Source organism: Phascolarctos cinereus, unplaced genomic scaffold, assembly GCF_003287225.1.
Source record: "Phascolarctos cinereus isolate Bilbo 61053 unplaced genomic scaffold, phaCin_HiC Scaffold_4;HRSCAF=312, whole genome shotgun sequence".
Lineage (NCBI taxonomy): Eukaryota > Metazoa > Chordata > Mammalia > Diprotodontia > Phascolarctidae > Phascolarctos > Phascolarctos cinereus.
The window spans coordinates 573,771,545-573,796,156 of NW_027555847.1; the positions used below are offsets into that span (position 1 = coordinate 573,771,545).

General features: G+C 35.4%; 1 protein-coding gene across 7 annotated transcripts in view; it reads right to left on the reverse strand.

Annotated features, from left to right (window-relative positions):
* EXOC2 (exocyst complex component 2) overlaps positions 1-24,612 on the reverse strand; it is a 238,954-nt gene that overhangs the window by 93,357 nt on the left and 120,985 nt on the right. For 5 of the 7 annotated variants that reach the window (XM_020976649.2, XM_020976650.2, XM_078153643.1 and 2 more), the window contains 9 exons: positions 21,834-21,959; positions 20,879-21,003; positions 14,411-14,476; positions 14,048-14,205; positions 13,381-13,502; positions 11,596-11,657; positions 1,346-1,426; positions 848-907; positions 55-116 (listed from right to left, as the gene is read on the reverse strand). In XM_020976649.2, coding sequence (XP_020832308.2) covers positions 55-116; positions 848-907; positions 1,346-1,426; positions 11,596-11,657; positions 13,381-13,502; positions 14,048-14,205; positions 14,411-14,476; positions 20,879-21,003; positions 21,834-21,959 — 862 coding nt within the window. The remainder of the gene's footprint in view (positions 1-54; positions 117-847; positions 908-1,345; positions 1,427-11,595; positions 11,658-13,380; positions 13,503-14,047; positions 14,206-14,410; positions 14,477-20,878; positions 21,004-21,833; positions 21,960-24,612) is intronic. The other 2 variants (XM_020976651.2, XM_020976652.2) reach the window with 2 other exon arrangements.

Below are 24,612 nucleotides of genomic sequence, written 5' to 3' on the forward strand. Positions count from 1 at the left end.
TTCCAGTTTTATCCTACCAGATTTCCCAACCTGACCCATTTTTGTGGCACTTACTGTGTAGTATCTATGTCTCCATCAGGCTTGGTACTCAATTGTTCCAGACAACATATAAAAACCTAAGGCAGGAATAGCAATATTTAGAGATCAACCTTTTTGTGATTTTTAAAAAGTTTTACATAAAACTGCAAACATTGTGTTTTTGTTCACATAGGTGCTTGAAATAAGTTACTATTTCTTTTAAATAAATGTTCTTTAACTGGCTCTGATGTAGTTAAAATCATTCCTTCCCCTTGTCCTACTCCCTATCCCCCAAGAAATATACAGAGACTTTTAGCTGTTCTACCTCCAAACCCTATGATATTTCATCAGGAAGTACAACATAAAAATAATACTAGTATATGTCTGAAATACCCAAACAAAATGACAAAAGATAACATATATAACATTATTTCATTAGACTATTAGGATTAGAAGGAACCTTAAAAGTATGTAATACAATCTTCTCATTTTTCAGATGAGGTGAGGTAGTCTCTTCTTTGAACCAGACTATAAATGATCAGGGTAGGGATCCTGCCTTAACTAGGAAAACTTTGTACCTTCCCTATCACAGTAGATGTTGAATAGACATTGGATGCATTTGAAGTGACTTATTCAACATCATACAGTTTCCTCTTTTCTTTCTTCTTTCCTTTTTCCTCTCCTCTCCTTCCCCTTTCCTTCAATGTTTGAGAGGTGTACTGCCCATTCTTTGTTTTGTACCTTCTGAATCATTATGAACAGGAAAAGAAATTGAGAGAGATTACATCACTCTTGAGCTTACTATACATTACTGCTTTTTGAATGTTACCTGCATGATACTGATGCTTAGCTGGCATACCTCTTCCTGTGTTTTGGGCTGCTGAAAAACCTAGAAGAACATTTATAATTAACACTTTGGGTCTTTACTAAGGAAAAGGACAGATTTATTAGTATATCTAAATCTATTAACTCACTGTGAGGCACATGAAAAAAGTAAATAAAAATACAGGAATAATTGGTATAGGTGACTAACAATGTCATATTTTTAGTGTATGAAAAATATAACTAGTTAAAAAGTATATAAAGAGTTAATATTATAATTTATCTAAAACATTATAGTACCATTCTACTACTTATGATGCCATCTCAGAACTAGAAGTAAGCAACAGTGCAATTAATTACATAAAACACGTGCATATTGGGAGGAAAAACTAATAGGATTAGATTTGTACTATACTGTCTTAAAGATCTGTTGCTATGGTTTCTAGGTGCTTTAGATTATGTATGCATTTAAAAAATGGGAAGAGTGAAATTAAAAGAAACTTACACTGGCTTCCCCAGGTTTACATTCCAGAACCCCTCTGAGTGATTGCAAGGAATGTACAATGCATTGTTCAAATTGAGATGGCTAAAGGAAAAAAAAAATAATTCCTAAATTAACATTTCAAAGAATCACAGAATTTCACTTGGAAGGGACTCAATAAGCCCGCCAGTTCAACTCCTGGTTGAAAAAGAATACCTATTATAATATAGTAGACAATGGTCATCTAGCCTCTAAGCCCACTATTTTTTCAGACAAACTGCTTTGATCCTGACTCCCCCATCTCATACTTGTAAGTCAATTTTTGACCCAAGGATATTTAATACTTCACAATTATCCCAGCTCAATTTCATATCATTAAATTCAGTCCAATGTCAAGATCTTTTTGTGCCTCAACTGTCATCTGAGATGTTAATTGGCCTCCCTCCACCTCCTCCCCCAATTTTTATCACTGACAAATTTGATAACCATGTCATCTATATCTTTATCTAAATCACTACAAAAATGTTAAAAAGCACAGGGCTAAGCACAGATCCTTGGGGCACTCTACTGGAACCTTCTTTCAAGCTGATGCTGAAACAATAATGACTATACTTTGGGCCCAACTAATGACCACATAAATATCATCTTGGCCCATACTGCTATCTTTTCCACAGGAACAACATGAGATACTTTATCAAATGCATTGTTAACACATAGGCAAATCATATCCATCTATAAACATCATTTCACATGTATAATAACATACTTTAATAATGAAAATTAATATTCATAATGATAACTAAAGAAATACAAAATCTCACCTTATAAAAAAGTTTTTAACCTACTATATTCAAATTAAGGCAGAAGTATTTTTAGACAGATTAGGAAAAGGGCAGATTAAAATTGTATTTAACAAAAATATCAATTAATCAGAACACACCAATACCTGTTTAACTGGTCTAACAGTGCCACAATGTGAACACTTTACTTAGGTTATCCATACTTGCCCTGGATCAATCTATCCCTGCATCCAAGAATGTAATGATCAACATGATTTATCAGATGAATCAAAATATCAGTTAAATAGATAGCCTCTTTTCTAAATCATCAATGATCATTTAACAAATGCCTACTATGTTCCAGAAACTGTATTAAGCACTATGGACACAAAGAAAAAATAACAACAAAAAAATAGTCCCTGCTCTTAAGGAGCTCACAGTCCAATGGTGGAGACGATATCCAAACAACTATGTGCAAACAAGATATACACAGGATAAACTGGGGAATAATCTCAGAGGGAAGGCATTAGGATTAAGGAGGACTGGGAAAGGCTTTCTGCAGAAGGTGGTATTCTCTCTGAGACTTGAAGGAAGCCAGGGAAACAAGAAAGCAGAAATGAGGAAGACAGTTCCAAGCATGGGAGTCACTCAGTGAAAATGCCCAGAATTAGAATATAGTGTCTTGTGTGAGGAACAGCAAGGGGGCTAATGTCTCTAGACTTCAGGGTAAGTAGAAAAGAGTAAAAGGTAAGAAGACTGGAAAAGTAGAAAGGATCAGGTTATAAAGGGCTTTGAAAACTAAACAGAGGATTTTATATTTAAGCCTGAGGGTAGCAGGGAGCCTTGCAGTTGATTGAATTGGAAAATGACATAGTCATACTTGAGCTTTAGGAAGTTCAATCTGACAGCTGAGTGGAGGCCAAATTGAAATAGGGAGAGATCTGAGTCAGGGAGACCAGAGGGGGGTCGTGCCAGAGGGGAAAATGGGGCACACACAAGAGGTGTTACAAAAGTAGAAAAGGCAGAATTTGGCGACTGCCTGCACATGGGGTTTATGTAAAGGAGAGTGAGAAATTGAGGATGACGGGGTGACGAGGAAGATGGTGGTTCCCTCAACAATTTATGGCAGAGTTCAGTTTCAGACATGTTGAGTTAAAGATGTCTATGAGGCATCCAGTTTGAAATATCCAGTTCTAACTTTTTTGGCTTATGCTTTCCCTAGGGGAGAGAAGGGAATTAAATGTTTTGTTTACAGAAGCACCTACTGGACTAAATGAAGAACAAAAGTTAACAATGATGTTTGTATCAAAGAAGGAGGGTTGAGAGTAACTGAAAGAAGGATTTACTATGGATGTCACAGAGTTAAACCCTCTTTGGATAATTTAAAATTGTCTGTGTATAAAGAGTCATAATTAGCCTATATGTAAAAAAAGCTTTTGCTCTACGATGTAGAAAAAAATTTCTATAAAAAAACTAGCCAAAAGTTTGAATTTTATCTATTTCATTAACTTGACATTAAAATAAAGTTTGCTGCTATACTTTATGATACACAACTGAGAGCTAGAAGGACTTCAGAGATCATCCAGTGAAGAGATTCTTTTTTTTCTTTTTTCTTTTAGGCAATTGGGGTTAAGTGACTTTGCCCAGGGTCACACAGCTAGTAAGTGTCAAGAGATTGGGCTAAGGCCAGATTTGAACTCAGCTCCTCCTGACTTCAGGGCCAGTGCTCTATCCACTGTGCCACCTAGCTGCCCCTTAGTGCAGAGATTCTTAACATAGGTGCTTATATGTAGATTTTTGAGGATATGGGAACTTGGATGGGAAAAGATAACATTTTTCTTTTCACAACCATCCAACTAAAATTCATCATTTCCTTTAAATATGGATTTTTTAAAAATACACTATTTTGAGGAGGGGTCCCTAATTTCACTAGACTGCCAAAGCAGTCCATGACACCTAAAATCCCATGTGTAACTCTCAAATTTTACAGATAAACAAACTGAGGCTCTAAGAGAGAAGATGACCTGCTCAAGCTTACCCAGTTAGTAGTAAGGTTAGTGTATAGACTAGAACTTGAGTTCTCTGACTCCAAATCCAGGAGTCATTCTACTATAGCATGCTGCCTTTTCTGTGAATAACTATCTAGTAAAGAATTTGAATTTAAAGCTTAACAAGCTTGAGGGATGGATTGTTGGCCTAAAGAAGAAATAAAATCAAAGGTACTGGAGTGTAGAACTATTCTCTCTTAACTCTGGTTATTTTGCCACACTATTTTAAAACCACCAGATGGCACTCTAAAGAATAATATCAAAGTAAGAGTATAGAATTAAAGATAGTAGTAACTATAAAGTATTACAGATTGGCTTATCATTTTTTTTTGAAAAAATTACATGAAGGATCAGAATTTCCTTTAATTAGGAGATGATGATTACCGGTTTTCCAGTTAATTTTTTAATAGACTTTGAATTCGAATTCTATGATTGTACTCAATTAGTGCTTCCTACTTTTGCTTCTTTATTTGGACTGATTTCCTTTATATAAATAATTTTAAGTGAAACCTGGAATCAATTTTTCTTTTCCTCTTGCTTCTTTATATCTGTTTTTATCCATAATAAAAGAATGCAGAAAATTGGAAAGACAGAATTAGAAGGTTATTTCAAAACCAAGAAGTATGAACACACAATTTTCAGCAGACAGAAGGAAAATTTTAAATGAACTATAAAATGGATAGTTGCATGATTTTTTAAAAGTCAGGTCAGGCTAAAATTAAACAGGAAACATAAAAGCGAAATATAAATAAAATTGTAAATCAATAAAAATCTGATTTTTTTTTCTTCCCCAAAGAAAAAGACTTAGCTGTAATAAGCATCATGAATCATCGGATTTTGCTGATTAAGGAATCATTGTAGACTATTCCAGTTCTGATGAAAAATAAAATTCTCAGAACTGATCCAAACTGAGTAAAGGTAGATAAAGGCCACTTTTCAAAATGAGAAGAAAACAGGATGCTCTCAAATGAACTGTTTCAGAATGTTGCAAGGCAACACTTTAGTTGGTTGCCTCAGCCTGAAAGAACAGTTATTCTGGGGTTGCATTTACTGTTCACTTCTAAACCTGACCTGATGAAGATTAGAAATTATTCCCATCTACCCAGCAAGGAAAGACAGTAAAATTAATATCATTTTAAATACATGGTGATAGTTCTACTGGAATGGTATCAAGAAAAATAAAATGTTTTTATAATAGGATCTGAGACAGAAATAAAAAGGTAGTTATGTTAAAGAAAAGTATAATTAACATGATATCTGAGGTATGATTCTGTACAGAGATAAAATGGGCCATGTTTCACTCAAGAATGTCTTAGATCTTTACAGGTCTGAGATACCTTGTTAAGTCATATGAGCAAAGATTTAGAGCTAGAAAGAAACCTAGAAGTTCTCTAGTCTATAGGTGTCAAATACACAGCCCACAACACTCCTGAGTGCAGCCGGAACCAGACTAAGTAATTGGAACATATTTAATGAAATGAATGAATATACAATAAAATATAAATATTACATTTTTAAAATGGGTCAATATGCAGCTCACAGAGATCTTTATGTGCTCATTAGTAGCCTCTGTTTCTATTTGATTTTGATACTATGAATCTAGTACATTTACATCCACTACCCCAAGTACATTTTACAGAGGAGAAAACTACATCAGAGAAATTAAGTGATTTTCCCAATATTGCTGGGATAGTAAATGGCATAGCTGAAAAATGAACATAAGTTCTGACTCCAAATCCAGAGCTTGTTCTACTGTTGTCTACTGCAGACTATGCAAAGTTTGTGACTTGTCCAAGGTACAATGGCAAGTTTTATTCAAATCATTTTCATAACAGATCACTGGATCTAGAGCTGGAAGAGATGCCAGAGATGATCTAGTCTACTCCTCTAATTTTACAGATTCAGTACTTCTTATACATAGTGTACTATGGATGACGTGAAAAATAAAATGCTTAGGTTATATATGGCCTATGGCCTCATGGAACTTCCATCTAGTGAGAAGATACATGCTAACTATAATACTTAGTATTATAGACACATATTAACTATAATATTAAGTATTATAGATATATACTATGATATTAAATATTAGAGGAGAGACATTAGAGAAGTAAAAACAAAATGCTGTGTGAGGTCCAAAGAGGGAAGTTATCATTGCTGGAGGAGGGAGGAAAGGAGAAGTAAAATTTCATGAAGAAGTTGGCATTTAATTTGAGCTTTAAAGGGTTTATAAGAATTTAACGAAGCAAGGAAATTTTCAGGCAAGGAGAAGCACATGAGCAAAAGCATGGAGGCAGGAAGGCCCAGGACACATTTGGAAGGACAAAAAGAATCTAGTTTGTCTTTAGTAGAGTATGGGGAGGGACGTGATATACATTTAAGGATGAAAAAAAAAAGTGGCCCAAAGAGTGAGGAACCTTAAATGATGAAGGAGGTAAATCTGAGGAAGATAACTCTGGGTAGATTCTGACATGATTGCAGGCTTAGAAGTGATAAAGAAATCAAATTCCAATTCATCACCTTGAAAACTATGTCAGATAAGCCCAATAAAATAAACAGGTGATTACAAGAGTTCAGTTGAATAGGGCCTCCATAAGCATAATATAAGTGAAACTAGACAGAAGAGAAAAGATGTGAAGGTACTGTAGAGGAAGAATTGGCAGCTTTTGGCAGTTTACAGAGTATGAAAGGTAAGAGACAGGAAAAAAAACCATCAAGGGACCATGGTTGACTAGGTGCCATTGATAGAAAGAGGGAAAAGAGAACAAGGAGTGGATTTAGAGAGTTAGAGAGCAAAGACTGGAATGTCCTCCAACATTCCCACTAAGTAAGGTCTATGCTGTCTGGCTAACGAACTTTCACACAAACATAGTTAGTGACTATAGTCAGCTATCTTACTTTCTAGGATCAGTCATTCACACAATGAACTAGTGCTTTGGTCATTAGTCATTTGTTTCTTTTCCCCAAACACTTACTTTCTCTAAACCCAGTTTTAGGTTATTTATTATTAATGTGAATCTACATGACTAGTAAATCAATTGCTTTATGGTTAAGATTTCACACTTATAATGGATAAGAAATTTATTTAATTAACTACAAATAAGTTTCTGTGGTAATCATTTCACTAAGCTACAAAACATTTTCACATGGACTTTTCTACACTAAACAGTTAAAAAATTGTCCTAACTGTGTTCATATGGCCAGATTCAATGGATAACATTGTACAGACTGATACAAACACAAACTATTTAAAAAATAGTTCAGGTCCTTCTTATATGTGTAAGTATGTACACATAACATTTTTTTTTCAAGATCTGCTTTTAATATCAAAACCTTGTCTTTGAGTGGCAGTTTTGCTTTTTCAAATAATCATAATGACTTCAAAGTTCTTTCAATTCTTTTGTGCTATTTTAACTTCACCAGGACTAAGTAGGGATGGAAGACAGACACAAGACCTGTGACTTAACTGGTATAGAAAACTCCCAGAGAAGAAAATTCTCTCTATTAATGCAGGTTTGTGCCTTCTTTTCAACTTACAGTTTTAGAGAGTTACTGAGAGGTTAGATGACTTGCCCAGTGTCATATAGCCCTTGTGTGTTAGAGGGGTGACACTAGGTATTCCTGGTTTCAAGGCCAGCTCCCTATTCACTAGGCAACATTGCATCAAGGACTACATCAGGTAAAGCAAATGTATCCATCTGACAGATGAGGAAACGCAAATCAAGAGAAGTTAAAAAGTTTAAAGATAATGTGTAGCTGTATATATATTCTATGATCCTATCCTGGCTCTGCCACTTACTACCTCTATGTGATATGGGGCAAGTCTCTTTACCTTTCTTAGTTTCAGCTGAGTTGGACTGGATGGTGTGATTAAGAAGGCCTGGGCTCTAGTTGTGCTACTCACTGATAATGTGACATTGAGAAAGTCACTTATCTTCTGCGCGCCTCAACTTCTATAACACAGACACACACCCATACAACAAAGCTAGAAGTGTTCCTCAAGGTTGGTCTCCTCCAGGCTTACATCATAATGACATTTAACTTTTCTGAAAAATCCAGGATACTAAATAATCTAGTCAATTATAATTTTACAAAACAAAACAAATACAGTACGTTCTTTTAAAAATTATCATACACTAAAAAAAAAGTATAATAGGAAATGCAGGAGAAGGATCTTTTTTTTTTTGAGAGAAGGATCATTTTAAAGGAAGGTTCATTCACAGAACAATTAATAACCATTCATTAGGCACCATGCCATGGACGATGCTAAGCAATGGGGATACAGAAACAAAACTGAAACAGTCCTTGCCCTCAAGAAGTTTACATTCTAATGGGGACATAATATGAACATATAGGTATTTACAAGATACATACACAGTAAATACAAGACAATCTTAGTGAGAAAAGTACCAGCAGCTGGTGGCACGGTAGATATAGCACTGGGCCTAGGGTCAGGAAGACTTGAGTTAAAAATATAGCCTCAGCTACTAACTAGCTGTCTGACCTTGAGCAAGTCATTTAACCTGTCTGCATCAGCTTCCTCAACTGTAAAATGTGGCTAATAATGGCACTTACCTTGCAGGGTTGTTGTGAGGATCAAGTGAGACAATATTTGTAAAACATTTAGCACAGCGCCTGAAATACAGTGAGTGCTACATAAATACTGGCTACCATTATTAGCAATTGAGGAGATCGAGAAAGGTGTCTTAAGAAAATGGTGTCTGAACTCAATCTAGAAAGGAATAGTGATTCTAGGAGGCAAAGATAAAGAGGGACAGCATTCCAGGCACGGGGGATATCAAGCACAAAAGCATAGGGATAGAAGATAGAGCATGATGTATAAAGAACAAGTTGGCCAATATGGCTGGACCAAGAAAGGTACAGAGGAGACTAGAAAGGTGAGAAAGGGTCAGGCTGTCAAACATATTGAATATAAAACAGAACAGTTTATATTGGATGCTACCAGTAAAAGAGAACTACTGGAGTTTACTGAAAAGAGATGGGCCACGGCCAGACTTGAAATTTAGGAAAATCACTTTGGTAGTTGTGTGGAGAATGGATAGGGAAAGACTTGAAAGAAAGAGACCAATTAGGAGGCTATTGAATTAGTCCAGATGAGAGATGATGACAATCTGTACTAATGGGTTGGCTGGGTGAGTGGAGAGAAAGAGGTTTATCCAAGAGATATTGTGGAAATAGAAATGAAAAGATTTGGAATCGAGAGATACCCAGAGTGAATAATAAAGAGGAGCTGAGTATGACACTGAGGCAGAGAGGTGTGGAAGAGGGATACATTTGGAGAAAAATATGAGTCCTGTTTCAGTCATACACAGGATCGTAGATCCTAAGCTAGAAGAAACCTCGGAAACCATCTAAATAACTATTATTATTATTATTATACAAAACTACTCTTATTTTACACATCAGAAAACTGATGCCCAGGGAGAAACTTGACCAAGGTAGGTCAATTAAGGTAGTGATGGGCAGAAGTGGGATTTAAATTCAAGTCCTCTGAATCTAGAGTCAGTGATCTTTCTATTCTTCCATGTGCCTCCCTAAATGCAGTAAGTGTGAGATGCCTAAAGGAAATCAAGGTTGAAATGGCCAATAGGCAGTTGGTGATGAGGGCCTGGAATTCAGACGAGTGATAGGGCTGGATAGATAGACGGGAAGTCATATGCACAGTGATGATAACTGAACTGAGGGGAGATGGAGATTATCAAGTGGGAGAATGAAGAAAGGAAAATAAAGAGGGCTCAGGTTCCCAGAGTTAGTGGGCATGACATAGATGAGGTTCCATCAAAGGAGACTGAGAAGGAATTAGACAGGAAAACTAACAGAGTGTAGTATCTCAACAATCCAGGGAAGAAAGAATAGCCAAAGTTGCTTCAGGGAAGTCAAGAAAGAAAGATGCAGAATAAGAAAAGGACGTTGGCCTTGTTAAGCCGTCAGTAGTAACTTTATAGAGAGGAATTTCAGTTGAATGATTAGGTTATGAGCCAAATTACAGAGAGTTTTAGAAGAGAATAAAAGGAAAGAAAGTGAAGACACTGAATGTAGTTGGCTTTTTCAAAGATTTTAGCTGAGAAGGGGAAGAAAGATACATGATGATAGAATCTAATGAGGGTTTTTTTTTTAAAGAATGGGGGAGGTTGGGGCAGCTGGGTGGCACAGTGGATAGAGCACCGGCCCTGGATTCAGGAGGACCTTAGTTCAAATCCAGCCTCAGACAGGTAACACTTACTAGCTGTGTGACCCTGGGCAAGTCACTTAATTCCACTGCCTAGCCAAAAAAACAAACAAACAAACAAGAATGCGGGAGGTTTGGGCATATCTATAGGCAGCAGAAAAGGGGCCAAGTGATAGGGACAGATTGATGATGAGAAAGAGATGAGGGATGACAGTGTAAGCAATTTCCTGGAGAACACAGGAGGAGATAGAATCAAAAGTACAGGTAGAGGGATTGGCCTCAGGTAAGGAAAAGGGTCATCTCTTCAATTGTAATAAGGTAAGAGGTAGTGGGAGATGATGTCAGGGTGACTAGAGAAGAAGACAGAAAAGAAGAGAGAGCCTGCAGTGAATGGTCATATTTTGGGGGGGTAAAGTATGAAGTGAGGTTGTTGGCTCTGTGTGTGTGTGTGTGTGTGTGTGTGTGTGTGTATGGGCAGGGAGACAGAAGAATTGCTCTGGGTGGCTTGAGGAGAGAAGAGAAGGCTTACAATAGCAGCTATAGTCAATGGGATAGGAAATCACTTATAGAAGACTGTCTCACTAAAGTGAAGGCACAGTAGAAATCAGATAAACAAAATTTGCAGGGGACCTAGTTAATAAAGTTGAACAACCTCTTTTCACTTTTTTTTTTTAACAGCATGTGAATAAGATAAAGGAGGAACATGGTGAGAGTAACATAGGGGTTTTGCAAGGAGTAAATGGAAATAAGGCTAAGGAACCAGGGACTATAGCACGGGAGTTAGTCTAGAGTTCACTTAGTTCACTAGGATCATAAGTTTGGAGCTAGAAGAGACTGGAGGCCATTTAATCCAATCTCTTCATTTTACAGATGAGAACTGAAGCCAAGGTAGATTAAACTCAAGGGAACACAGTTAAGTGTCAGCGATGGGATTTGAAAGCCAAGTCTTTTGATTCCAGAACTGGTGCTCTTTGCATGGTTAACACAGACTGTCTTTATTGGTTTGCTTTACAGCTGAGGTAATATTATAATATCTGAGGAACAATAGCTTTTGGGAAGAGAAACTTCCTTAAGGATATAGTCTTCCATTACTAGATAATGTTCAATGCTGCAAATACAATGAGTAACTTTTTTTCCCACTAAAAACCAAACAAAAATTCAACGTATTGCTCTGAATGGGGAAAAATACGTATAACAAAATAGCAATGTTAAGTAGTAACTGTACTAAAAAGTAGCTAAAGAATTCATTAAACTTACTAAAGATGTTAGGCCTTCATTATCAACAATCCAGTCTTCCTTTTCAGCCAGTCTTTTTACATCTGCATTAAGAACCACAACATAATTAATTTTTATTTCAAATAACCCATGGAACTTCCAGAAACACAGATGACATGTCAGTTTTTGATTTTGTTTGGTTTAACTAAATGTGTCAGTAACAAGTGGCATCACTCATCACCGAAGTCTTCTGCCTCTTTTGGTAGATTCAGACAATAGAATGTACTTTGTTCACTAAATTTCCCCAATGAAGTAGAAAGCTAGTGTGAAGACATATTTCTTTATTTTTTCAGGTTTAAAATATTTTTGTTCAGAACTTGACAAACATCAACAAACATGAATGTTTCCATGTACAAAGAAGAGCCAAAAGTATATGAAATCTTGAGTCTGTTTTGTACATATATGTAAATATAACAAATTTGACATTTGTTCCAAAGCTGTCTTAATTGTCTGTCTCTGAATTTCCTTTTGTTTTCTCTGGGCACGTTTTACATTATTTACTTTCTTTTCTACATTTTTGGGGGTATCACTATTACTAGTGCTCTCTCTCTCACCTCTCCCACACCAAACAAAAAGGTCTTCCCTTTTAACAAATGAACACAATCAGTGTTTGAATGGTCAAGCTCTAACCATGTCTGTAAATTTATCTCTCCTCTTGAACTTCTAGCTCCTCACTTTTCTGTCAAGTGTTGGGAAGCAGGTTTCATTACTGGTGTTCTAGAGTAGTAACTGATTATTGCACCCATCCCCATCATCCAGTCTCCCAACCTTAGTATCATCCTTGACTCCTCACTCATGATCTGGTATTAAATCTTGTTGTTTCTACCTTCACAGTCTCTCTGCTATATGGGCTCTTCTCCATACTCACTTAGCCCCCACCACCATGGGCCCATATCATCTCACACCTGAACTGCTGCAACAGCTTCCTAACTGGCTTTCTCGCATCTTTCTCCCCATTCTAATTGTTACTCTACTCAACTGCCAAAGTGACTTTGCTAGAGTGCAGGTCTGACCATGTTACTCCTCACAACTCAATATGTTGTGCCCCCTAAAGCAAATATAAAATCTTATTTTGCATTTAAAGCCCTTTTTAACTTGGCCCCTTCCTATAATTCCAGTTTTTTTATGCTTTACTCCCCCCTGCAATCATGATCCAGAGTACTTGGTTTTTCTCACACATGACACTCCCTCACCTGATTACATGCATTTGGACTGGTTATCCCCCATGCCTGGAATGCCCTTCCTCCTCACCTTTCCCTTTTACATTCTCTAGCTTCCTCTTGAGACTCAATTCAAACCCCACCTTCTGCAGGAAGCCTTTCTCTCTTTCCCCCATTGCAAGGGCCATCCTTTTGAAATTACCTTACATTTACAGTTGAAGTCTCTTGTATATATGCAGTTACTTTCACCATGCCCACACCATTAGCTCTTTGAGCTCTATGAGGGCAGGGGCTTTTTGTTGCCTTCCTTTCTATTCAAGCATTTAGCACAGTTTCTGGTATGTGGTAAACAATGAATGCCTGTTGATAGACTGACCAAACTGATATTTTCCCATTTGTTTTTCTTTACAATGTTGTAGTCACTGCGTAAATCATCCTCCTAGTTCTGCTCATTTCAGTCTGCATCAGTTATAAAAGAGTTCTCTGGCTTCTCTTAATCTGCCCCTTTGGTCATTTCTTATGGCATAATAATTTTCTATCGCATTCAAATACCATCATATTTTAGCTATTCCTCAATTAATATTATTATCCATTTTTCTTGCATTACCTTCAGCAGTGTGTTGCAAGGTGATCATTATACAACGTACTCGTAGATCCAGAATAAGATCCTGGATGTTTTGTAACAAATCGTTAGGTATTTCAAGGGCAGTCAAGGATTCATAAGTAAGCCTGTCAAACATATAACATGAAAACATGTTTAAGATCATTATTAAGACAATGTTTTTGCCAAAATCATAAACAAATACTGAGTATACATGCATGACAGCAACTGTAAGGCACTTAGAAAACTAAGAGATGCACTAATGCAGGCACAGAAAATGCAAAGTAGTAACAGAGGTTAGAATGACACAAAATGAACAATAAGACATATCATAAGATGATGTTTCCATTAGACAGAAAAAGCAGATCTTGCCTAAAATGCCTATTAAAATGTTCACGTTATTTAAATGACTAGAAAGCCTTTTTCCTGAGTAGTACTTTTGAGGGTTAGATGAGGTAAGAAAAGACTGATAAAGATTTTAAGGGTTCGTTAAATGATAGCTCAAATGGAGAGCAGGCAATAATGAAAGATAAAAGAGAGGATGCCACAGAAAAAATTTCTTCCTTGATTAAAATGTAATAAAAAATCACATGAGAATTGCATGTGTTTTCAGCTACCTAAAAATTAATATTTCATTCTTCTTAGGCAGATATATGCTAACATTTTGAGTTACCTTACAGTCTGGATGACATGAGTCAGCCACTGACCAGATAGTTCAGACTTCATCTCCCAGCCACCATACTGTCTTAGCTCTCCTTCCTTGAGGCTGAATGGAAGTAATGATCCACGGATCAGTTTAACTAATGAGTACATCACTTCCTGAATCATTTTCTTTAAAAAAAAAAAAAAGAAAAGAAATAAACAATCTTCTTATAATCAATATGGCTAAAGTTATACATAAATCATACATACATACATAAAATACTACATACATGAATCCTAACTCAAAAAATGAGTAAATTAATATTAAAAATATAATCTTCTATTCAAGACTTAATAAGCAACACTCTTACAAAAAATGTCATGCTTAACTTACCTTGAAGTCATGCTGCCTTTGCCTTGCATTTTTTGATCTTTCCATTTGTCCTGATTTCTCAGCAGTCTTAAAGTTTTGAAAGAGAGTATCAGTATATCTTTATATAAGTAATTCATAAAGTGCAATATTGGTTTTTGCTTTAAATTTGAAGAAAACAAGCCATACTAAAACATCATTAAATTGGAAGGCTTAGAAATGGGGTATATATTCTGGAGGGATTTATTTTTTTTTTAACACTGTTAAACACTATACATATTAAGTTATCATTAAGAAGAATGACAACTGAGAAAGGTCACTAGATTTCTCTATTGGATCACTAGTAACTTGAGAATAAAATTGTAGTAGTGATAAGAGTAGAGCCAGATTGTAGTAGGAATAAAAGACTTTATGGTAAAGAAATGAAGAAAGTACAAATAAAACACATATTAAGGAAATATAGCAGTGAAAAGAAAGACGTAGGATAGCAGTTGAAGGGCAGATGACAGAAAGTTTTACAGGAAAGAAGGGTCAATCAGAGTCAGAACAAGACATCTTATATACCCCCCAAAAAGTCTGAGACTGTTTCCTCCCTAATGTTTTTGAGTATCATTCCATAGAAAAGAAAATTCTCCATAAAGCTAATTTTCATTCCTGGCATAGTATACTTGCAAAAATGCACTTTTGTAATGGCAATGGAAAGAATAAAAAACCTCAAAGCGAATGCTGTATATCATTATACCGACCAAGCCTGGTCCCAAAGAAAGATGAGAAAAGGTACCTCCTCCCTTTCTTCATTGCATAAGTGAGGAACTAGAGGTGTGGAACATTGCATATACTGTCAAGATTTGGTTGATAAACTGGTTATTTGACTGGATTTTTTTCCCCTTTCTTTTTTCCTCTTTTGTTACAAGGTATGGCTCATTGAGCAAGTCAGGAGAAAGGAACATATAAAATTGAAAGTAAAAGCAAAACAAAAGACATCAACAAAATTAATTTAAAATTTTTAAAGTGCATCGTCCAATTAAAGGAGTTCCAGTGTAACAGATATTATATGACTTTATTATAAAATAAGAACTTGCATTCTGTGAAGAAAGCATTTTCATAACATTAAAAATATGTGCACTTACAAAAATCTATTAAAGTGTTCCTCAGGATACCTCCCTCCTTCCCCTACTCCCAACATAGACACAACATTCTATTCCACCCCACCATGTGTTCTATCTTAAATGGCTTCCTCCCTTGTTTACCACTAATCCTGGTTTAAGAGTCAAGGGATAATTTTTTCCAGGGCAGATAAAGTGTACACATTAATAGGCAGATGGAGAAGAAGCCAACAGATGGAGAAATTGAAGATGCTAGAAAGAGAGGAAATAACTGAGGGAGCCAAGTTGTAGAGGAGATGGGAAGCAATGAGACTGGAAGCACAGGTAAAAAGACTGATGTTCAAAACTGAAAGGGATGTTTCCTAGAGGGTGCGAGAAAGGCTCAGAGAAGGAGGAAAGAAAAATGTTTTGAGTTGGAGAAGAGGGTAAGAATAAGAGATAGTGATGTGGGAATAGGGGTTTGAGAAGCCTGAAGTTCAGCAACACTGTGAAAGTGGAAAGGGTACTGGTTCCGGAGTTAACATGCTTACTGCCTGTGTGACCCTGGGCAATACATTAACCTCTCTGTGTATCAATTTCCTTATTTCTGAAAGGAAAGGGTTGACCTATGGGATCCCTTCCAATTTTAGATCTATGAGTTACTAAGGGACTATGTCAGGGAATCAAGAAGATGAACAGTGTTAAACAGGACATAGATGAAGTTAGAGAACTTAAATTTGTGGTACACTCATTTGTGGTCAAATCAACAGGCATTTATTAAGCACTTACTACGTGTAAGATGGAAAATTCCTCCAGGCTTTTCATTTGAGATTTAAATTTGGCTTCAATACAAAGTAGTCCTAATGAGGTAACCTATATATTTAAGGTTAGTTTTCAAATCAACACATTTCTGGAATGGTTTATTTAATTTATAAATTTAAGTGAATAAACTCAAATGCCTTATTTATAAAAATGAGAGTAATTTCTAAAAGAAGGGAGCTGGAGCAGACCATAGCTTAAGGTCCCTTCCAGTTCTAAGATTTTGGATTCCACAGAAACACTTATTCTGGCAGGGATAATGATTTTTTACTAGGTTCATCAATACTAAATAATAGAAGCGATGGATATGGAAAAGGGGATATCACATGAGTACTTTTGCTTATAACTTTCAAATAAGACAAACACAAAAATCAATTGGCATAGGAACATGCAATGAAAGCTGTCGAGGCCACATCAAATAAGCATGCACTCTGGCAACTAAACAGTATTAACATGCGTATGGTGACATCTACTGGCCAATATAATTTTGCAACTAAATTTCTAGATTTATGAAATTATTTGGATTGCACAATTTTAAAAAAATGTTAATGGCAAGAAAGATCATAAAAAATAGTTCCTCGAGTCTCTAAAATTGTACATTTTCCTGCACTTACTGGAGTCAAACATTTCCAACGTATTGAGTCATAAAATCTAATCGTGTTCTATTTTTAAGACATAATCTGATTTTGGAACAGAAAAGTACATCGTGCTAATTTAAATCTTATGACTCATTGCCTTTAAGAATGCTGGTTCTTAATGTTTGAAAATTATTTTGACATTTTCAGTCTTCTCACACCTGAAATAAGCTATATCTAAACTATATCTCAAGGTAAGATCTTAACCTACTATTAACCATTTCGTTAATTTAAAAAAATTAATTCTTTCCTGTATATACAGACCAAAACTACTTTGTGGTAAGACCAACGGCTAGATTTCACTGTTTTGATTCATGTATGTTACCTCACATAGGTCTGGCTTGTTCAAAGAGCTATAACTCTTTAAACTGCTGGAAAAACCATCTAGGACCTCAACTGTCATAATATCTAAAGAACACGTTAGTTTCTAGAACAAGAAAAGCAATATGCAACTACAACATTAACACTACTGACTAAAATATTTAGGTTTCTTGGTGTGTGATTTTGATTTTTAAAATATCTTAACTGTTATTAATTACTTTTAAATTCTGAATTTTCTTCATAAATGATTCTTCATTGTTTGGGAACATTTTTAAAAAAAATAATCTTTGTATTTCTTTTTACTTCTGTTAGGCATATTTTCAGATTTTTTACTAAAGAGAAAAAACATTCTTCAACTAGAACTAAACACAAATATTTGGAATTAAACACGAGCTATATATATCTAAGAAAAATTTTAAAAAGCAGTAAGTTGCATTTTTCAAAAGTTTATTTTTTAAATAATTGAAAACTAGAGATGTTAACTCAGCGAAAATGACTACTGTGATTTTTACAACTGCAAATGTGGTTCTTCACTTCTGAAATAGCTCATTTATGTCTTATGTAGAATATGCACGATATTATTTAAATGCCATTTTGACCACAGATGGGTACCTACCCGTTAAAAAAGAAAACACTGTTTGACTACATTACACTAACCACTATGAGATCACAACTGTCAGAGATTCTACCTCTTCTTGATGAGTTCAAAATGTACCTTTGAATTGCAATATGTTAGTGGTCATGGTAAGAAAATAAAAAGGCCTTCCCCAAAACCATGAACTTCTCTAGTTGGTCCAAAGACAGATCTCAATATTGTCCAAACATTAACCGGCATGTAAAGCATGTCAGATGAACTATATTAATAAGGTGGAACTAAGCTGAAAAAAGCTGAGGTAAAAACGTATACGTTAGGAGTTATTTTTTCCCCTAAGAAGACAATTCTTCAAATGAATTAGCAGATCTCAAGATTACTCAATGCCACGTTGAAACCCCCCACTCTTAAGATCAGTTGTTACATGGTATCTCCAGGGCTTCAATCATTCTTGATAGCTAAAAGGTCATCAGAATTTTAGAATGATTTTAGAGAAAGATCCCTTAAAACCAGCTATTCTGTAATACTACCAATGTTCTTCTAGGAAGTTGTGATCATTTATCCCTGAAAATTGCTAGGAAGGCTTCTAAATGTTCCCATCCTGAAAAACAACCTTAGTTTACATATTAAGGAGATAAGGAAAGGAAACTATAATACCAATGTTATAATGATCATCTCCTGTGGTGAAGGACAAGAAACCTAAAAGTCTGTGTGTAGTACTGAACCACAAAACTTTTTAAGAGACTGAGATTTTTCTTTTGCTCTAAAAAAATCTAATCATTAAATATTAAGTTTAAAAGAAACTAATAGTAGAATTCTTTAACAAAGGATTATCATTAAATTATTCCATTTTCTGAGTGTGGACATGTTGTCAGTTCAGTAATTTTCTGTTTATATATATTATATATACATATATATATATTAAATTAAATTAAAAAATTTTGGGGTAACATTTTAAATTCCACACTGTCTCCCTCCCTCCCTCCCCACCCTACACTAGAGAAGGCCGTCATTGGAAAGACATGTAGAAATATCTGTAAAACCATACTATGCATACTTCTATTTATCAGTTTTTTTTTCTCTGGAGGTCAACAGCATCTTCCTTCATAGGCTCTTTATAGTTGATTTGAGTATTTATAGTAGTCAGAATAACTTGGCTGCTCACAATTATTCTTTGAATAGTACTGCTGTAACAACATTCTCTTGGTTCTGCTCACTTCATTTTTCATTACTTCACGCAGGTCTTCCCATGTTTTTCTAAAATTAAGCAGCTCATCATTTCTCACAGCTAGTAGTATTCCATAACAATTATATACCACAACTTGTTCAGCCATTCCCCAACTTATGGGCATCACCTCAATTTCTAGTTTTTTGTAACCAGAAAGACAGCTGCTATAAATATTTTAGAATATAAAGGTTCTTTTCCTTTTTGCCTGATCACCTTAGGAAATGGACTTAATAGTGGTACTGCTGGGTCAAAGGGTATATACACAGCTTTATAACTTCTTGGAATTTTCTGTTTATAGAGATTAGTTGCATCTGAAGCCTGTCTTTGTGGAAGAAAAACTTGCTGAAATGCAATGTTTTTATTACTCTAGTGAATGTCAAGGAAAATGAATGAGTTTAGATATGTATGTAGTTATTCTCTTATTTAATATTAATTAGAAGTACATCAATCACTGTGCTTTCCCAATGATATTGACCCAGAAGAACTATTATGCTTTTTCTATGGGGGAGAGTAAAAGCTCTCTAGTATCTATGATGCATTATGACTTTAGGATCCAGGGACTCTTTTACCCTTATCTATGGAGGACTAGACATAAGTATTAACAGAAATTATTATTACATTATTAAAATTAATAACCAATTATTAAATTGGGATCCAGGCTTTTTTGCTTCTATTTCCTCTTTAAGGCCCAGCTCTTGTTAAAGTCAGTCCCTGAAGGACATGACTAATTGATGAGATTACTCCTAACCTTCAAGGAACATGTTCTTCAATCTTGGGTGGGATCCCATCCAACAAGGAGAGTTAACTTCAGTTTAGAGCATAAACAGAATCCAGTCCTTTCCCTGGGAAAGGAGCCCCTGTTCCTGTGCCCCTCCATTAAAGTTTAGGGTAACCTAGCTTATGAAGGAGAAAAACCACCCAGAGAGGTCTGGATGGATGTGGATTCCCCTAAACAGAATGCTGGAGGCTGCTGAGTTTCATGATCAAGCTAGGTTCTCAGCAGGAATGTCCACTAATCAGGATTGATTTTTACTTGTCTTGGGCATTACATTTCAGAAAGGTATTTAAAGATCTCAGGGTCTTCACTGAGAGTTTTTGGTTACTGAGAGAAACCACTGACCATCAATTTACTGACTGCTGGCTAGCCTAATTAACAAATTGATTATTAATTACCCAGAATCTTTGAGGTCTTTCATTTGTCTCAGTATTGAGCTATATTTAATTTCTCAGAGTAAACTCTGGGTGTTAATAAAATGGTTTGAGAGGATTTTGGGGGGTTGGGGGGAACACCCTCAAAGACTGAATCTGGTTTGTGTAAGCCTAGAGATTGTGGATCTGTGTTATAAGTTATATTTATGTGCATATGTGTAACAATATTCCCCTAGTAGAATATAAGTTGGGGACTGTTTCAATTTTGTCTTTTCATTTCCAGTGCTTTGCACAGAGTAGGTATTTAATAAATGTTTTATTAAATGAACTGAAATGAATCATGTCATTCACAACCTTGCCAGCTTGGAATTATACAAAGATTTGAAGGCTATGAAAATATTTCTACCAATTTTGTTTTTAAGTAATTATTATTATTTAACTGATTATTATTATTAAGTGATTATATGAGCCTATGCTATAAAAATCTTTATAATGTAACATATAAAAAAAGTCAAAATTTGAAAAGAATCATAGTGGTCATTACTTCTACTCCATTAGCCTTTTATGGCTTTAATTAATTTTAACCACTTTCAAACACTAAATAAAACTCTATATAAATTCACAGTATCAAAATTATATTTACATATATGAACCTATTCATACCTCACTGAAAAGGCTTCCATTGACATAGGAAATCCAGAGCTTCCAGAAATTAGGGAGTTGACTTAAAACAAGTTTGGTCAACTTTTCAACAAAGGCCACCCGGTGGGGAGCTTTATAACGCCATGCTAAGGAAAGAAGATAGAAGTAGCATAAAATAAAAAGAATGTAGCTTTGAATCAGCCAAAAAATGATTTTAATGTTAATGGGTTTTTTTAACTGGTAAACTACACGAAGTATGCTAAAATTAGCAAGGAATGAAGTGATCTACATAGATTTCAATTCACATTGATATAAATTTTATTTTGTTTTAGCATAATATTACAGAAGGCAAGAGGAACTACCTACCAACTTTTTTTTTAATACATGCCCCTGCATTAAAAATGTTGAGCATGTACCCCAACATAGGAAATAAATAATATTTCAAATGTAAGATAAAACAATATTTTAAAATATTTTTATTTGTTTACTAGCAGTATAAAACATTTTGGCCACTATTAATAATGATATTTTTAGTGAGAGCAATGTTATTGAATGTTTTATTATTTTTTGACAAAACTCTGTTTATGTCCTAGGGATAGGATGCAAATAAAAGCGTTAATTTATATTTGTGATGCTATATAGGGAATCTTGATCAGATACAGGTTGATAGCCTCTCTGTTCCCTTTCAACCCTGAAATTCCATGAAATGGAGGCAAGGAATGTTCACTTTCAAGACACTTGATTATATTCTTGCCGTGAAGAATCTCTCAGATCCCTTCTCTACATTTTCACCTTCAATTATCCACTCATATGCAAATTTTAGTAACTCCTAAGTTGTTTCATAAAAACCAGAGGTGGGATACAGATAACAAAATTATTGGCATTCAAAACTAGAAGTTATATAGTATCACAGCATGAAAACATAAGTAGTTTAAAGACTAATAAATTTTTAAAAAAAAAGAGGAAAAATACTTACTATCATCTCGACCAGACTGAAAACTGCTGGCCCTTTTTAGTGAAGCTGTCTGACTAAGATGCGCCAATGCAGAAGGGCGCATATCATTATCCAGCTCCAACATTGGACTATGTAATGCCGTATTGCCTGAGGGAAAAAAGTGATTAAGTGATTCATTAACCACCATCTTGGAAGTTTTTTTTTGTTCTAATGGAACCTTTCCTATTGAGTACAAGTCCCTAATTCAAATACCTGAGGACAGCTTGATTTGTTATTATTTTTCCATATCCATATGAAAGAAAAGAGAATAGTAACACCAAATTAGAAGAAAGGTTAAAGATGAGACTTGACTGTGCGTAATTTTATTTTATTTTTTTTCTTTTTTGGTGAGGCAATTGGGGTTAAGTGACTTGTCCAGAGTCACACAGCTAGTAAGTGTTACATTTCTGAGGCCAAATTTGAGCTCAGGTCCTCCTGACTCCAGGGCTGGTACTCTATCCACTGTGCCACCCAGCTTTCCCGTGTGTGTAATTTTAACAATTCCAACCTAACCTATTCAAATTAGCTATTGACTCTGAAAAATGGGAAATACACAAGTAAGGATACTGATTATTACCATTTCTTAGAGAAGTATAATCACCATAAAATAGCTCACAAGGCAGCCAAAAATGCTCAGAAACCACCAAAGCCAACTAATACTTTATATCTCCTGTGGTATATAAGGGAAAAACTGGTTTAGAAGACAAGCTTATTTGCAAAATATTAAGAAGGAAGACATTCTCATTCCTTATTCCTGGATTATACTTTCCAACACACATTTCACTTCCTCACCTATATCCCCTTTTGCATTAAAGTTATCAAGTATCAAAATTTAAATTAAATTAAATTTTAAAAGGATATTGTAAGATTCTTTATAGACAATCTCTATTTCTTCATCTTCTATGCCAAATGTTGGTGCAACCTGTGGACCGTCTTTCTACTGAGATGTATCTTTCTTTTGTCTCTTGGTTTCATTTACAGTAGGATTGTCAAGAATGATATGATCCAGTTCATCAAGCTGTATGCCCAGTCACTGGTCATCAGACAAAGATGCTGGACTCATTTACCCACTTTCTCATTTTTATCAGAATGTTCTATTTATGTATTAAGGATATCCTTGATGAAAACATAAGAAAACAGCAGTAATAAGAGAAGGCAGGCTTTTGCATACGATTTTCTGCTCTGGAGAAATAGTACTTCTGTATTGGGTGGAGGCAAAAAGAACCAGCAAAAATTGTTCCTGGAATAGATGCATAATTAATCAAGGCAGGAATGTCAGCAAAGGGGTTGGGTAGAAGGTGGTAGCTTTGACTTCTTCAACCAGTTCTTTTTCCCTAACTTCATTTGCATGCCTCTGTGCCCCGATATGCACAGGCAACTAGAAGATTTTTTTGAAGAGTTCCAGAAATAGGTTCTGAGGCCCAGAGGCTAACAATCAGAGATGCAAAAGCAGTTAAAATGAATTTACAAACATAAACTTGAAATAGTTGTCGGGGACCATAGACCTGGAATAAACACCAAAAAGAATAATCTTTTGACTTTTGTTAGCTGTCTGCTGGGTGTGGAGACTCCCAGACCTGGCTATGTATTTTTTATTTTTATTTTTATATTTAGTTCCAAATTCTTTCCCTCCTTCCTGCTCCTCCCCCACCCATTGAGAAGGCAAGAAATATGATACCCATCTACATATGAAGTCATGCAAAATGTATTTCTACATTTGGCTATGTATTAAAAGAACAGTAACTCTCCTTGTCAGGGAGACTTCTTACTGCAACTATACTAACTATACTATCAAATGAGATAACTGTAAAACACAGCACAGTGCTTGGCACATAATAAACACATATTAGCTGCTATAGTAATAATAATAATAATTGTTATTATTATTATTATTGTAATTCTCAAGCATATAGCAGTTAGAATAGTAGCTGGCCCTGAAGAAGCTAGATATTTGAAGCCCTACAGATGGCAGCAGAGAATAGGCTTGCAATTACACAATCCCCAAAGAGACTACCCAGCAGAGATGGAGCAACCAAAGATAAGTTGATATGCAACACCCAAGAGAAATTAGTAGAAAATAATATAATGAAATTGGAAGAAAATAATAGCTTCTAGCCAGCATCAGAAGTATGAGCTGCTATGGCTTTGCATGTACCCTACATCCATGCTTCTTGGTTACACGTGTTCTCTGTGGGTATACTGGGGAAAATGTTCCTCTTATATGCACGGCTGGGGGGGCAGAGAATTTTCTTGTACTATACTTTATTTGCTACACTGTTTGATTACATATCTTTCATTCTGAACTAAGTGTCTTTTGGCTAATAAAAGTAAATATATAGTTGGGACTCATGAGCTTTTGTTTTGAGTGGGTATCTCAGTCTGTGGGTAGCATTGCTGGGGGCCCAGATGTAAGGAGACAGATGCTCCAGATCCTACCCTACAGTAAATCACATCATTATAGTCATACAATTGAAAAAAACAGATTATGATCTCTTATTGTTTGCTGTTTGCACCCTCCCCCCACATAAAAATGACTTGATCAATAAAAAGCTATGAAGTACTTTTCCAAAGGTATCCATATGTTATAAAGCTGCTTGATGCATACAATCTAAGATATAACTTTAATGATCTAATTGTAAGGTCAACAATTCAGAGCTCTTTAGAGAGCACCAATCTCATGCTTTATGCTTCCAACAAGGTCAAATGGAAGCATAAAGCTTGAGATTGGTGCTCTCTAAAGGCATTTAGCAGTGCCATGGAG